The 16,562-nt window shown below is 45.9% G+C and overlaps 1 protein-coding gene across 2 annotated transcripts; it reads left to right on the top strand.

Annotated features, from left to right (window-relative positions):
- Positions 1-2,006: 2,006 nt before the first annotated feature.
- LOC123091220 (serine carboxypeptidase-like 19) lies at positions 2,007-15,159 on the top strand. Of its 2 annotated transcripts, none has more exons than XM_044512652.1 (14): positions 2,007-2,580; positions 2,682-2,949; positions 3,085-3,230; positions 3,372-3,571; positions 10,341-10,443; positions 10,534-10,571; positions 10,980-11,084; positions 11,207-11,290; positions 11,606-11,758; positions 12,411-12,482; positions 12,579-12,700; positions 12,945-13,058; positions 13,187-13,232; positions 14,905-15,159. In XM_044512652.1, the coding sequence occupies exons 1-14, from the start codon at positions 2,040-2,042 to the stop codon at positions 14,986-14,988; spliced, it is 2,076 nt and encodes a 691-aa protein (XP_044368587.1). In that variant the 5' UTR covers positions 2,007-2,039; the 3' UTR covers positions 14,989-15,159. The 2 variants fall into 2 exon arrangements, with proteins under 2 accessions (XP_044368587.1, XP_044368588.1); XM_044512653.1 differs by lacking the exon at positions 14,905-15,159 and adding an exon at positions 13,621-14,169.
- Positions 15,160-16,562: the final 1,403 nt, after the last annotated feature.

The raw sequence follows: 16,562 nt of genomic DNA, 5'->3' as shown, positions 1-16,562 counted from the left end.
CGTCCGTCCTTCTGCCACCCACCGGTGCTATATAAACCGCTGCCCCAGTGCCCCAGCCATAGCCACAGTCATCCCTCTCTTCACCACTCCCCGCCATGGATCTCTCCGCAGCCAAAGCTCTTTGGGACAGGCTGACATCGGAGCAGAAGAAGGCCATGGCCACCATTGCTGCCAACTGGCAAGCCGGCAGGTAACCGTAGGACGCCTCCGACGACGAGCTGGCGCCATCCTCTTCTTCCTCCCCGGCACCCTCCTCCTCCGCTCCATCCTCACCGGTGCATTGCACCATGACCATTGGAGAGGCTCGTGCCCATTATATGGCGTGGTGTGGGAGGAGTGGAAGGACCAGTTTCGGAAGGCACATGCTGACACCAACTACAACGACAAGCTCCTTCAGGAGCATCTGCGGGCGGAGGAGCAAGTTGCCGATGGGCGCGGACCTGGCGAAGCAGGAGGCGCTGCTCGAATCCTACCACTCCGCCTGAGAGGTTCGCCTCGCCCGCTGGCGATACCGACAGCGGGTGCGGAGGTGGCCGCCGCTGGCAAGGAATGCAACGACGAGGCAACGAGGCATCGTTCGTCAACACCGACGATGAGGAGGCCGCGCCCCGGCGCCACGACCACGAAGAAGCCGACATGTCCGCGGGCGCCGCCGGCAAGGAGGAAGAGTAGTGCATGGTAGATCGCTGCCTCTCGTGTCCCAGGAAGTCCACCGCTCCTCCCCTCCCGCCGACGTCAAGCTTGGTAGGTTGAGCATGTTCGGCCGATTAGTCGCTTGACGGTGACGTGGAGGCGGACAATTTCTGTTCCTGGGGCTCCGGAGGTGGAGGTTACGGAGGCGGAGCTGGAGAGTGCCGAGGCCGAACTGGAGACGGGCTCTTGGAGCTGATGGCCTGCCACGGGACCGGACGCCGGCGATCATTTAGATTAGGTATTAATTATACTCCAAAGCCCGTCTAGTATCATTTTGATGTATCTGTAATGAAATCTGTCAATGTCTATACGAAATCCGGCGTGTTTATATGAAATTCAAACATGGACTTGATGGAGCTGGATGCGTTTTATTACGGATGGAGACGAATATATACGGGATTGAATGGTTAGGGTGTGTCGGATCCGACTCGTCCGGATCTTTCTTATGTCATGTCCATCCAGATTTAAGCTACTAAGCGGGTCGGTCAGCCCGGACGACCGATATAAAGGATGTCGTTGGTCACAATTTTATGACCAGATCTTTGGGGAGCCCGGCTGGACGATATGCACTCTCTCACAGCTTATGGTGAAGCGCACCAGCGGGACGACATTAAACGAGGCTTAGGTTGATGGATCGATTCCGGCCGGCCTCACACGCTAGTACTGTGCTAGGCTAAGCTAGAACCAGAAAAGAGCTAGGCGGGCGCGCGTATATGGAGGCATAGTACCCCTTCGTTTCTAAATATAAGTTTTTTTAAAAATTTCAACATGTGACTACATATTGGAACAAAACGAATGAATCTACACTCTAAAATATATTTACATATATTCATATGTTGTAGTCCATTTAAAATATCTGAAAAACTTATATTTAAAAACGAAGGGAGTATTACACATGTATGCGTGTGCAAGCATGTAGAGTATGAAGGACTAGCAGCCGCTTGGGAGCGAGCTGTGTATGGATACATGCAAATGCAAAGGACCGCGGGCCAGGGCTATACGCCACAGAGTATGGCGTCTTTCATCTAACCAAGACTGCCATGCTTGCTGACGTCTCTAAATGGTCAGATCCGATTTTTTTTTAAATTAAGGTCAAATTATGCTAAAGTTTTGATCATATGTCAAAACAGTAAAAAAAGTCCTGTCCGTCTCCACTGGAAAGCACTGGAAAAGACCCACGAGGTCTTTTTCTTTGCCACGCGGTGCACAACGTCTGCATATGATCCGTGATGTAGATCCGCTGCCAGACTTTATTGACTATTAAAAGAAAGTCAGGGGCTAGCGATCAGGTGGAGCAACCGATGGAGGTCCGAACAGCCAGGGGAGCAAGGTTTCATCGGGAAACCATGGAGGCGCAAGTGTCTCGGCCCCTCATGGAGATGGCCCTCCCCCTGCGGCTCATCTTCCTCCTCTGCTTCTTATCCGCTCTGCCACGTCACTGTCACTTCCTCGCCGCCGATGCTACTTCGACGCTCGTCGCCAGCCTCCCAGGCTTCGATGGCCCCCTCCCCTTCCGGCTTGAGACCGGGTACGTGTGTCAAGCACGTACGTTCTTGGACACTCCTACGTTGCAGGTCCACTCGTTTACAAGCTCCTCGTCCATGGTCCGGATCTTTTCTTTTCACAACAAATGTGATGCGGTTGCATTTCACTCCACTCATCGTGAAGGATCCTTTGTCCTGAGTCCTGACACACACCATGGACCATGCCCTGCTCCACGGCGGAACAAGCCAGGCGTCGCCGCTTTGAGGGTTGTATACTCGAGAAGAAGACGACACGTGCTGTTGCCCCGGGTGTGTGTCGTTTCCGCGTGTCAGGGCGCCGAGGCGTACTACGGTGTGCTCTCTGTCTCCAGTACCGGAAAACACTGGAAAAGACCCACGAAGGGTGAGGACTTTTGTAGTCTGTTTTTTTATTTCCGTTTCTCTCTGACGAAGCACGCGGTGTACAATGTCTTTATCTGATCCGTGATGTGGATCTGCTGCCAGACTTCAATAATAAAAAAACAAAATGTCAGCGGCTAGAGGTCAGGTGGAGCAGCCGATGGAAGTGGGCAAGTACGAACAGCCAGGGAGCAAGTTTTCGTCGGAAAACCATGGAGGCGCAAGTGCCTCGGCCCCTGCGGCTCATCTTCCTCCTCTGCTTCTTCTCCGCTCTGCCACGCCGCTGCCGCTTCCTCGCCGCCGAGGCGGCTCCAACGCTCGTCGCCAGCCTTCCAGGCTTCGATGGCCCCCTCCCGTTCCGGCTTGAGACCGGGTACGTATTCCTCGGTCAAAAATGCTACAATTCCGGGCAACATGCGGCTGCAACTTTTCCTCGGTCAGGCACGCACGTTCTTGGACACTCCTGCGCTGCCAGTGCACTCGTTTACAAGCTCCTCGTCCATGGCAGGTACGTGACCGTGGACGAGCAGAACGGCTCGGAGCTGTTCTACTACTTCATCGAGTCGGAGGGCGACTCACGGAGCGACCCGGTCATCGTCTGGATCACCGGTGGCGACCGCTGCAGCGTCCTGAGCGCGTTGCTCTTCGAGATAGGTCAGTGATTCCCGTACGGCGACACTGGCCGACTTTACTATTTCTGTCTTGGCTGGCACTTCTAGATCTAGCTGCCTGATTGCTGTTCCCTTCTATTGGAGTGAGTATCGATTGATTGAGTGAAGTCAACTGCATTTCTAGGTCCGTTGAAATTAATCGGAGAGCCCTACAATGGCACCATACCGCGGCTGCGGTACCACCCCTACGCATGGACCAAAGTTGCCAGTGTCCTGTTCGTGGACTCGCCGGTCGGCGCCGGGTTCTCCTTCTCCCGGGACCCCAGAGGCTATGATGTTGGGGAAGTCTCTTCTTCGCTGCAGCTCAAAAAGTTCCTCACCAAGGTATGCTAAGGAAAACAGTCCACTTTCCTTCCCTAGTTTCTTCTCGTCTCCGGCAAGATTGCTGCCCCGAAAGTTGGTCTGGCTCGGTAAGCTGTTCGTATCTAGTGCTAAACTCCCATCCTGGCCTCAGTTATACAAAAGCTTGCCTGACGGAGAAATCTCCAAATTGGCCCCGCCTAATTGCCTTGTTCACCGACCGCGCCTAGGACACTTTTAGAATAAATCCGAGGCATATTGTTTATCATTCGAGGGCTAAGCAATCACACGAGCACGACGCCGAAATTTGTTAACGAGGTTCACCGATGTAGCTACATCCCCGGGGCTTGACTACGGGCGCTCCCCCGTTACACCGTCACAATACCGCACACCGGCCACCCGGGCGCCGGCACACGCCGCCGCCTCCCCCTTGCGTGTCTGTGCTATTATGTTGGCATATGTTACATCATGTGTCTACCCCCGTTATATATGAGAAGCCTAAGATACAAAGTGTTCTACTAGGACACGACTCCACATCCTATGTAAACACATTTCTCTACTCTCTATCTCTACCTCTCTATCTCTATCTCTACTAATATTAAAGGATGATTGTTTTTCCACTTTTTTTGTCCACTGTAATTTTTTTTCGTCCGTCGCTAGCGAAGGCTGACTTGAAGCATGAGAACACGTCTCTTCGATCAGCTCGTACGTACAACTTTTTTTTTTGAGGGAAGCTCGTACGTACAACTATTAATCAGCGTTGGTTCTCTCCTCAGTATAGATTCTAAGCCCCTTCTGCGGCCCAATACTAGCTGACCTCAATTATGGGCCAAGCGATGCGTGTGGGCTTGCTGGTGCTTTGGACGGAAAAACAAAATACCACTTAAAACAAAAGTGTGCTCGATGGAGTTGCACCTCCGACCCGCAGCATTGCCAGCCATGAGCTAGCAACTTCGTACAACTAAGCAGTGTTAGAATTAAAGTAGTATGTACAGCTTTTCCTTAAATATTTGCATAATGTTTGAAAATCATGAATAAATTTTAAAATTAAAATAAGTTTTAAAACCTGAACGATTATTGGACTATGTGAACAACTATTGAAAACATGATTTTTTTTTGAAATACTTTTTCGTCCATCGCTGCGAACGCTGACATGGACTCGCGTCTCTGCTATCTCTTCGTACGTCGCTCCTCTTCTCACGTTCTGTGCCCAACTGTAGTTATGGGCCAAACAAAATGTGTGGGCTTACTGGTTCTTTGGGTGTGAGAAAACTAAGGATGGGATGGGGATAATCGAACACGCCTCCTCACCCTGGTCCATACCCTGGCAAAAACAAAAAACAAAAGCGCGCGAGAAGATCTAGCGACTGAGTATGGCTAAATAGCAGCGTACAATTTAAAGTAGTATGTACAGCCATAGATCTGTTTATTTTTTTTCAACAATTCTTGGGAAAAAATGTGAACGATTTTCCTCAAAATATTTGAATAATGTTAGAAAATCGTGAATAAATTTAGAAATTTGAGTAACTTTTAAAACCTAAACATTTTGTGGAAAACGTGACCAATTATTGAAAATATGAATAAATTTTGAAATTTCAAATAATTATTGTGAATTTTTTATATATGATGAACAGCTTAAAATATACATTGCATTTTTTATATACTCTGAAAAAAAAACTAAATACACATTGAAATTTTTTGTGATATATGTTGAACAATATTTAAATACTTATTGAACAAATTTAAAATGTAAGTCGAACATTTTCGTAATATACGGTGAACAATTTTTAGATACACATTGAACATATATACGTTGAACAATATGTAAATTTACATTGAACATTTTATTATATACGCTGAACAAATTTTTAATTGTAAACCAAATTTTAAAAACATGAATTTTTTTAAGACAAGAACATTTTTTTCAAAAGTAGAAATATTTCATAAAATGAAAATAATTTAGGAAATTATGAACATATTTTGAAACGAGGACATTCTTTGGCATTCCGAACAATATTTTAAATTTTAGAACAACTATCTGAAAAAAGAAAAAAAAGGAAAAAAACGTAAAAGGAAACAAAAAGAAAAAGAAAACAGCGACACCCACGTGGGCCGGCCCAACTAGGAGTGCCTTCAGCGAAGCCTCGACGTTTTGATGCTACCCTCGATGTACGTTACTAGCCAATAGAAGCAACATTACACATACTTGATGCACGTATATACATTGTTATGGATTATACACACACAAATCATGGTTGCCGCTCACTATGTCAATGTCAATGTGGCATTACACATCCTCTCCTACAAAGGGAAGCAGGAACACCCGCGTCACATCTTGTCATACAACTAGCCGTGTGACGTCCGGCCTCTACATCCTTCCCTCTCACTTCACAATTGACGAGCCTTTCATCTCAGGTGATGTGTCGCGACCTCCTTGACCGGGTCAACACTGATTCATAATAATAATTGTTTGCTCGTACAAAATAGAGTAGAAGTATGAGGTGAGGTGTACGGACCAGGTGCAAGGAGTAGCTTGCCGAGATTAGTTGTTGAAGTTTTGAACATTTTCTTGCGTGGGCACAATGATTGGTGCGACATACGGTGGCGAACCCATCGCCTTAGGATTAACCACATTTGAAGCATTGTCATCAGGTGGGCATCATGGTGGCCGTTTGCAAGGTCAGAAAAAGGATAAGCGATGGACAGGGTTGGATGTCCTGTCGAATTAGAGGAGGTGGATCTGTTAGAGGTCTTGAGCCATGCTTATTGAGATAGAGTCATGATATTTTTTTTCTCCCGTTGCAACGCACGAGCATGTTTCCTAGTACAACTCAGAGTCCAACTGTAACCTACCTTGTGCACTATATATTCGACACAACTCCAACAAACTCCACCTTGGCGAATATTCTCCACCATCTTGAATTTGTCATGCGTCAAACTTCCATGTACATTGGACTTGAGCTTATCCAATGAATACCGCTGGTACTCCAAAGACTTCATATGACTCCATCTGCAACTTGTAGTCTCTTCCTTTCTTGACAACGGTCAACTCGAGCAAAATTAAGTTCCTTATTACTGTAGTTTGTGCTCCCAACTTTCAGAGTATCCGTTCAACGTCATCACACACTGATCACTGACCTGTGTGAAAGTGAACAACTCACATATTGGATGCCACACATAAGAGTTACCTGAACTCAACATCACCGCTCCTTTCTTGACCGCCTGTCTGAAACATGAAGAAATTTCACTGTTGCTTGTAGTCATCCCGAGTCAAATTCGTAGTTGTCTCACCACATGTATGACCACCAAAGCCCTGATCTGTTTCCATGTCCCATGCATACTGCACGCCTCGCCGCTATTACCGCGTCGAGCCTCTGCTGTCCCGGTCGAGTCTCAAGGGTCACGAACCGACACCATTCAACCCCACTGTAGAGTACCACCGATCATCGCCGACCGATGACGAGTTTAACACTTCCATCAGACCACTAGGCTCCAGTCCGAATTACGTGTCCCTCGCTTTTCCCGCTGAATAGGCTTCGACTCTGTGCACTTACGCCGTAGCCTCTCAATCAGCACGGAGTGAAGTCCTCCAGACTCCAGCTCCACCTTCAATATGACTCCATCGTAGATGACCAGTCCACCCACGCGCCCCGTCGACTTCAAGCTCTCATGTGCACCGTCTTGAATCAATCCCGCGCCATAGCCTCGTCGAAGCCACATAAGCCCTCGGGGCTTGCGCCACGTGTTTCCACGCCCAGAAGTCGGTCACCATCAGCATCACGCTCCTATGTCGCCGTCGCCGATCCCACCACCGTCTTCTGTACCAACAGACTCACGTCGATCCGTCAGACTATCTAGTTGGACCCAGCCGAACTTCTCCGACTACATGACACGCTCGAGGCTCCCAAGTCGTCTTTCTCGAATTTCCATCCATCATATGATAATTCCATCTTAACTGAATTGACTTCCCGCAGCGCCTTCAAGCATCCCTGTTGTGTCTATCATCTGACTCAAGTGAGGCGTTGTTATGTCTATCAGGGAACGGACTTCTTCGTTCTGCCTATGGTCATCTTGTGGCTGAAATGAAGGAGTTGATGAGACATAGGGAGTTTATTCCTCAGAAGTTGAATAGGGATCAAAACAGAGTTGCAGATCGTTTGGCAAATTATAGTCGTATAGAATGTACCACGGCTGTGTGGATGCATATAGGACCACCATGTATTGAGGATCTTTTACCTCTCGACTGTAACTCTCTCAATATGGAATAAAACTCCTTTTCCCTCGTAAAAAAAAAGCATCCTGTTGTGCCAACAAATCTTTCACCTTTGTCTACCATAACCCAAGGTTTTCAGTTTCATGAACTTCTCCACCTCAAACCTGAACCGTTGATGTCCTGGTTCTTCCTACAGCTGACCCTGTGAAAAAACTATGAGAGCTTTCCAACGCAATGCCCAAATACACGAGCAGAACCTCTGCGTACTACTAGCGGTCACCAAAATTATTTGGCCTTCACGTGATGTGCTCCCGTGCTCAACTCCTGATGCTAGCGCTGCCTTTTGTGTCAATTCCTTACGCACGTAGTGCTCCCGATGGATACGCCGCTTGATGGATTTTTCTTTTCGCTCAAATCGATCTGTTTCCTTGCGTCGTATACGAGGACTCGGTCCTCTTTTTTTTTCAAACAAACCTCCACGATGTGTCTCCAGCTACCAACATCGTAGCTACGTGACTTTAGCTACATGCCAGCCTGTGGGGGCCAAATTCACTGTTTTGACCCTTTTTCGTTAGTTTAGCACGATCTGACCCCTATATGCAAAAGTTTTTCGGATCTGACCATTTTCCTACCGCCATTATCTATGGCGATAGGGTAACACACCCTACCGCCAAGGCCTTTGACGGTAGGACTTACCTGCACCGTCACTTTCATTTTTTATAGAAAGGACCCCATGGCGCTAGGGTCCTTTTTGCAAAAAATGAACCTTTTATTGCATGCGTGCCCTTATTATAGTTACATGCATGCCCCTACCGCCAAAGACCATGGCGGTAGGGTCCTTTTCACACCGAACGGGCGTGACGGTGTAAGTAAGTTCTACCGCCAAAGGCCTTGGCGGTAGGATGTGCTACCCTACCGCCAAAGACAATGGCGGTAGAAAAAGGGTCAGATCCGAAAAAAGGCTGCACATAGGGTCAAATCGTGCTTAAGTCAAGGAAAAGGGTCCAAAGAGTGAATTTGGCCGCCTGTGGGCCGCTGCCTCCTGCGCGATCGGCCGCTTGCAGGGCCACGCGCCCCGCGTGGGCTGCCACCTCACAGGCGCCTCGGATTCCGCTACCTCGTCTGCATGTTTCGTCGATCACCACGATCCCGTCTAGACCGACTCGATCTAACACCATAACAGTCGCCTGCTCGATCCGACCTCGCTGAGAATTTCGCTCGGAAGACACGCCAGCCGTATGTACGCTCGCCCGATCGATCCACGATCAATCGCCGCACGTCTTGCACTGCCGCTGTGGCGCTGTCATGCGCACACAGAATTACGCTGATCACTTCCTCAATCTTGCCGAGAACCACACCGCAACCGGCTGCATTTCGAACTCGATACTTCCTCTGATCAACTTCCACAGCCTCCTCGTAACCTTGCTCATGATATCATTTGTTAAAATAAATCCGAGGCATATCGTTGATCATCCGAGGACATCACACGAGCACGACACCGAGATTTATTAATGAGGTTCACCGATATGGCTACATCCCCGGGGCTTGATTACGGGCGCTCCTCCCCGTGACACCGTCACAATACCGCACACCGGCCACTCGGGCGCCAGCACACGCCGCCGCCTCCCCCTTGTGTGCCTGTGCTATTATGTTGGCATAAGTTACATCGTGTGTCTACCCCGCTATATATGAAAGGCCTAGGATACAAGTGTGCTACTAGGACACGACTCTACATCCTATATAAACACAAATACAACTCAGAGTCCAACTATAACCTACCTTGTACACTATATATTCGACACAACTCCAACATACACGGTTCACCACGTTGCGGCACTCGCGCAGCGGTCCATGAGGTTGACGGTGACAACGGGTTTGCGCGATTCAGAAAAAAAGCATAGGGAATTCGTCTACTGTGGATGGTAGGGTGGAGGAAGAGGACATGGTGTCGGCGTGTGATAGGGCGAGGTCGTCACATTCGCCGGCGTTCGAGGCAAGATGCGAGGAAGCAGACAACTGGGACCCGGACATCAAAAACTGGCAGGCGACATCTTTTAATTTGACATGGATGGCCTATTTTCCCAACCCAAATTCACATCCCACGTGGGCAGCCAATAATTAGGACCCATAAATGTCACACGAGTGTCACAAACACATGGCAACTCTGAACGTTTATTATGGCTAGTTTAGTGACGCTTAGTTGTCAAGCATAGCAACTTTTGTGCTTCAGTTTATTTTTTGGGTTTGTTTTTTCTTTTCGGATGACAACTTTAGTTGTAAAAAACCTCAGGACGGGAGTGCTTCGTGTCACATGTGTGGCACTTATTATTTGAGACAATTAATCCCTGCTTAATTGACACACAAGCCTGAGCACGTCAGCAACAATCTTTGGTTAAGAGGTTTTAAAGACCTGAACTTCTTTTTCAGGGGTCAAGTGATTCAAATCAGTATATGGGGTAAAGTAAGCACCGCAAAATAGCCAAGGGAGAAAATGGCATTTTTTATGTAAATTTGTTACTATTTACCTGAGGGATTAAATTGATTGCTTAGTTACAATTTTGTGTTTATCTTTTTAATCAGTGGTTCACCGAGCATCCTGATTACCTTCCAAATCCTTTCTACGTCGGAGGAGACTCATCCGGTGGAAAGATCGTTCCATTTCTCGCACAGAAGATCTCAGAAGGTATGTTGCACCGGTGAGTCGTTTAAGGTCCTTTGGGAAGATAGCTAGTATTAGTTTATTCATACTTGAACACTACTATGTTATTTTCAGATATTGAAGCTGCAGTGAGGCCGTTAATTAATCTTAAGGTGCTCTAAATTTACACCATATCATTTCCTTATGTTATAATTTGGCTATCTGCAACCTCGATGTCTTGACTAGCTTTTTGACATAGTGTTGATTAAGAGGGGGGGTGTGTAATCAGTGGCAGAGACTGGCCCCAGGCCGGGGAGGGGGGGGGGGGGGGGCTGGGCCCGGGGCGTGAGGATTCATTCCTTTGTTGATTGTAGCATTTTTTACACTGTTGATCACTGTACCAATGAAGCAGGCCCGGGGCTCGGTGCTAGCCTGGCTCCACCCCTGGGTATAATTGATACCTTCTTGATATTAATATATTCCCTTTATCAGGAAAATATTCTATTCCAATGTAAGGAACAACTTTAGCGCCATAATCCCAACCTGACCACAGTTTGTATTGTCATAAAAAAATTGACCAGGGCTATCTGGTCGGCAACCCGGCTACCGGTGAATACAACATCGATTATGGATCGAGAGTGCCATATCTTCATGGAATGGGCATAATTTCAGATCAGTTGTATGAGGTGATTAATTAGACATGCCTCCAACACCTTATCACTCACCTATGGATCTATAGTTTACTGCTTCCGCCCATATGGGATTAGTTAATTATGTCTCCATGTGGTTGCATGTGATCGATCTTTAGATGATAATGGAGCATTGCCAAGGGGAAGATTATAGCAACCCCAAGAATTCGCTCTGCGCTCAAGCTTTGGATAGATCCAACCAAGTAAGGATATAACCACTTGAACTTTCTCCCTCTTCTTTTGTATATAGATTAAGTGAAAATTAATGATACAAATACCCTGTCTGGAGCATGCCATTCTCCAGTGTTTGACTCTGTATAATTACTTACTACTCCCTCCATCCGGAAATACTTGTCATCAAAATGGATAAAAGGGGATGTATCTAGACGTATTTTAGTTCTAGATACATCTCTTTTTATTCATTTTGATGACAAGTATTTTCGAACGGAGGGAGTATATGGTTCTGGTTGACACATTAATATGTTCCTTCCAACCAACTAATTGACGTTTCACTACAGCTGTGGAATGAAATTTCACATCCACACATTTTGTACAAAAAGTGTGTCTATGCGTCTTCCAAACCAAACGACGGGAGTACAGAAAGAAAGATCCTAAAGGAGGAAGTAGGAGTACTTAAGCATCCACCTCCTCGTCCTCCAATGGGTTGCCAGGTAAGTCCATCTGGATTAATTGTATGAAGACTTCTTTTTATTAATTGTATGAAGACCTGATTATTACCCGATGTTCCATTTGCACGGATTCTTAGATCAAATGTTGCATTAAAGTTTATAAGTGACCCATCTGGCCGGTAGTTTGTGCGTGGTGTTGGCTGGTGATAAGTATGTGGTATAATTGCAGAGAATTAAACTTTGTATTTTTGGAGTACTATCGGTCATTTGTAATGAGCCACCGGTTTGGTCGTATATGATATCAAATTATTACAAGGAACTAAAGTTGTATTCCCTCTGTCTCATAATATAAGACATTTTCTGACACTGATAGAAAATGATAGTTGTTTGTATTAGTCTGTATACGAGGTGTAAGATTATGAATATCTTTGTTGAGCATTAATATTCAAAGTCCGCTGTATCCATGGCCTAGTGATGTTTACGGTTATGAACATTGGTTGATTGTTGTCCATTAGTGATCTATTTAAGGATTATATTTAGGTGCAATTATGAAGGCGCATCGGCTATGATATGTTCATATACTCACTACACTACACTTGTGCAAATCTATCGGTTGTTAGCATAGGTGCAATTATTAAGATGTTGCATCATCAAAAGTTGTTTTCAAATCAGGTTCATTTTTTCCCATCTACAGAACTATGTTAATTACCTATCATATTTTTGGGCTAACAACAACATCACTAGGAAAGCCCTTGGGATCAAGAAGGTAAGCTACTAATTTTCTTCTCGGACAGAACTTTCATCTTGGTATTTGCATCAAAATTTTACCTTTGTAGTTGAACTCTATACACCATTTAATCAGGGGAGCAAGGATGAATGGGTGAGGTGCCACGAACGAGATCTACCTTATTCTTTGGAGATCAAGAGCACAGTAAAGTACCATCGTAATATGACGCTAAAAGGTTATCGTGCACTGGTATATAGGTAAACATCTTGCAATAAATATATGACGTTAAAAGGTTATCATGCACTAGTATATAGGTAAACATCTAATAATAGATGTTTGATTTTATTTTACTTGTGCAAGGCACAGTTTTGCTGAACTGCAGGCACACTTGTGGAGAACTGTATTATAGTATAGATACACAAAAAGAATAAAAGATGCTCTTATTTCCATCTTCAATTTCCAAGTTTTCATGTTACAACCTCATTTATCTTTGTTGTACAGTGGAGACCATGATTCTGTTATACCATTTCTGGGTACACAGTCTTGGCTGAGATCACTCAATTTCCCGGTAGTGGATGAGTGGAGGGCTTGGCATCTAAATGGACAGTCCGCGGGGTGAGAATTTATATATGAGAAGTTGTATAATTAGTTCCATTTGCATGGTTGGTGTTGTATTCTTGTTAATCTAGTATATAGATTGTTTTGTATTAGTGTAGCTAATTTGAAATATAATGTATCCGCAGATTCACCATAACATACACAAACAACCTGACGTTTGCTACGGTAAAGGTAATATGATACTCCAATTTTGTATATGTCATTGGAGCGTTCAAGACTTCCTTTCTTGTGATCCCAATTTCACTATCATTTGAAAACATAAAACTATACATCTAATGCATTGTATAAGCATGTAAATGGTAACATTTGTATAGTACTCCAGTATTGCTAAATGAGCTTGTGTCTTTGGAGCCTGTTCTTAAAAATTGAAATAAGAAAACACAAGAATGGAGGGAGTAAAACTTCTTCAAAAAATATATATAGGGCCTGTTTGGAATCTCTCCACTCCACCAAATCCGCTCCAGTATTCCTGACTCCACAGAGTTCGTGGAGTCCAGTTTCAGCCACTCCTTGAAAAATGAACTGAAGGCCGTTCCACTCCGCTCTTTTAACTCCGCAGAGCCCGTGGAGTTCGGCGCTGCTCCGTCCGCTCTGGGAGCGCACTTGAGGAGCGGAGTGGATCCGAACAGGGTCATATTCACACTAAGTACTTGTAAAGGATACAAAAAGAAAAGACCAATATGTGGGTCTATGATATTTATTTTTGGACGGTGGGAGTACTATAGATCTTTTTTGAGAGTCCAATTCGACTACAATTGAAAACATGAGAGTTGTACATCTAGTCCGAAATTGCTAATGGAGCTCCAGCTCCATGGAGCCAACATTTCAAAAATTCAAAAATTAAATTTTTAGATTTAAAAAAAATATCTGAAAGTACACACATACCTATGGATGTATACCACTTGTCTCTAAAGTTTCATGGTGAAATACCTAACAAGCTACAAAAAAAACCCATCTATTTCTAGCGCATGTACTTTCACTATAAAAGTACGTACATGAATTTCTTCTTTTACAGCTCACATAAAAAACTATTTCATAATAAAAATTTATCCCAAATGATAGTGCCACACGTGTGGCACGAAGTAACACCGTCCTGATGTTTTTTACACTAAAGTTGCCATTCGAAAGAAAACTCCAAAAAAAAAGAAACTTGCCATCCAAATAGAAAGTTGCGATGCTTCACAACTAAAGTTGTCATCCTCTTGTAACTAAACTTGGCATAAAAAAAGTCAGAGCGGAATTGTTTCGTGCCACACATATGACACTTATCACGGTCTAATTTTACACATAGAGTATACATCTATAGGCACCTTTTCAGAATTTTTGAAACTTGAAATTGTTTTTTGATTTTTTTTTTAATTTCGGGCTCCATAGTGCCCGAGAGCCAAAAAGCCTCACATATTGTGCACTATATAAGCATGTAAATGGTAATATGGCTCCAGAACTGACGAGCAGCGTCACTTGGAGCTTTTTATTTAAAAAAAAGCAAAGGACATATTTTTAAAGTTCCAAAAAATTCTACGACTTTTTCCACAATGTATATACTCCCTCTCATGCATGTAAAATTTCACAGATAAATATGCTTATTTGAGGGATGCAAATAGAAAAGACCAATATGTGTATCTATAATAGTTGTACTATTCACTACTATTATAGATTACCAAGAATTTTTTTTGCAGCCCTCGACTATTCACGAAAATTTACCATGATGATCATACCTATATGTACATGTGGGATCATTTCAGAATTTCTAAAAATGATTTTGTTTGTTTGTTTCTTTTTTTCGCGAATATTGTTTGTTTGTGTCAACGCCCCTCTCTCCTAACATATTTTCTTAATATAGAACGGTGGACACACTGCACCAGAGTTCGAACCAGAGAGATGCCTCGCTATGTTCGCGCGTTGGGTTTCCCATGAGTCGCTCTGATTAATGTGTCTGATTGCCATATGCCTGTAACCTGATGTTTGGATAAAAGGACTCGTGCCAGGATGTGAATTCTTCTACAGCATTTCAGTTTTTAGATATATTGCATATATGAACTACACGTGGCAATCGCCAAACCCAAGGAAGATTGTTAGTACTCCCTTCGAATCTTTTTAGTTCGCATATAAGATTGAAGAACGTTGGCAGCCGGTGCACCGGTCGAATGAAGCGCCGGTCGCGTCACGCACGAAGCGTTATCCTCTCATTTAGGCAGCCACATGGCATGGTGGCCCACGAAGCTAGTTTTCCTTCCCCTCCCTTTCTTTTTTTTCTCTGACCCTGTGCCTTATCCCCTGCCCCAGCCTCCTTTTTCTCCGGCGAGACAGTACGCCGGCATAATTAGTGGAGCTAGTGTATCGCGTACCACTCGATTCCGGCAAGCGCATCCGCCATGCCCCCTCCTTTAACTGCCTACCTTCTCTCCTCCCCCCTCCCCACCCCACCCCACCCCCCAAATCCTCCTCCATGTCATGGCCGTGCACCACATCCGCCTAGTCCTCCTCTCGCCGTGGTCATGGCGCCCGCCTAGATCCTTCCCGCCCGGCTGTGCTACAACCGCCGACCAGTCATGCTACAATTGGCCATCGGATATGCTGCATCCGGCGACGGGGAGGTCGTGGCTGCCGCCGCCGACGATGCAATTTTTTTGGTACAACCAGCAATGGAAAAAGCCACCAGCAACCAACGGATTTGTTGCAACCGGTGTTGCGATTTGCCAGAACCGGAGACCACGTTTGTTGGAAGCGACCGTCGCAAGATTGATGAAATGATGCAACCATCCTGGTAATTTGCTGGAACCATTGTCACGGTTTGCTGGAACCGCCTTTTTCTCCCTCGATGGTGACCATGGTGACCGTGGTGACCGCGGCGCATGCAATGCGTTTTCCCCTTTCTATTTTTTTGGCTGGAACAAGTGTCTTTTTTTGCTGGAACCAAACACATTTTTTACTACCATCACTTTTTGATTTGCTGGACCAGTCCAAAATTTGCTACAACCATATTTTAATTTTGCTGGAAGCAGCCTATTTTTTGCTACAACCGTCTCCTGGTTTTGCAACGGCGCTCATGTCGGAAACCGTTGGTAGCGGGAGGGCTTCCACTGTTGGCGACCGGAGTTGCAACAGAGGGGGCTGCAAACCATCGACGTTTTTTTTTGCTGCAACGGGGCATTTTTTGTTTGCTGGAACTAGTCAATCGTCAGCGAGGCGGAGTTGCATCCATGGCGTGCATAGGCGGCTGGCGAGCGTGGATCTCCGGCGAGCGCGGGCGGCCGACAGGTGCGGTTCTGCGAGCGGCCAGAGTGGCGAGCACGGGCAGCCAGATCGGTGAGCGGGGTTCTCCGGCGAGTGTGGGTGGCCAGAGCGAGTGGCCGGCGAGCGCGGTTCTCCGGCGAGTGCGGGCAAAGAGCGGTGAGGGCGGTTCTCCGGCGAGTGGCGGTGGCCTGAGCGGGGAAACATGCGCGACGGGGAGGGAGAAGACTGGCACGAGGTAGGAGAGGACTGCAGCGACTTAATCGT

The sequence above is a fragment of the Triticum aestivum genome, chromosome 4B (genome assembly GCF_018294505.1).
Source record: "Triticum aestivum cultivar Chinese Spring chromosome 4B, IWGSC CS RefSeq v2.1, whole genome shotgun sequence".
Lineage (NCBI taxonomy): Eukaryota > Viridiplantae > Streptophyta > Magnoliopsida > Poales > Poaceae > Triticum > Triticum aestivum.
The sequence above is the reverse complement of the archived record's forward strand: the minus strand, read 5'-3'. Positions and strand labels throughout refer to the sequence as shown.

Excerpts from the sequence above, each read along its gene's own strand:
- LOC123091220 (XM_044512652.1), top strand. The coding sequence starts at position 2,040 with ATGGAGGCGCAAGTGTCTCGGCCCCTCATGGAGATGGCCCTCCCCCTG. Across the intron at positions 3,231-3,371 it reads CGCGTTGCTCTTCGAGATAG|GTCCGTTGAAATTAATCGGA; the intron begins GTCAGTGATTCC and ends CTGCATTTCTAG. Across the intron at positions 10,444-10,533 it reads CGCACAGAAGATCTCAGAAG|ATATTGAAGCTGCAGTGAGG; the intron begins GTATGTTGCACC and ends TGTTATTTTCAG.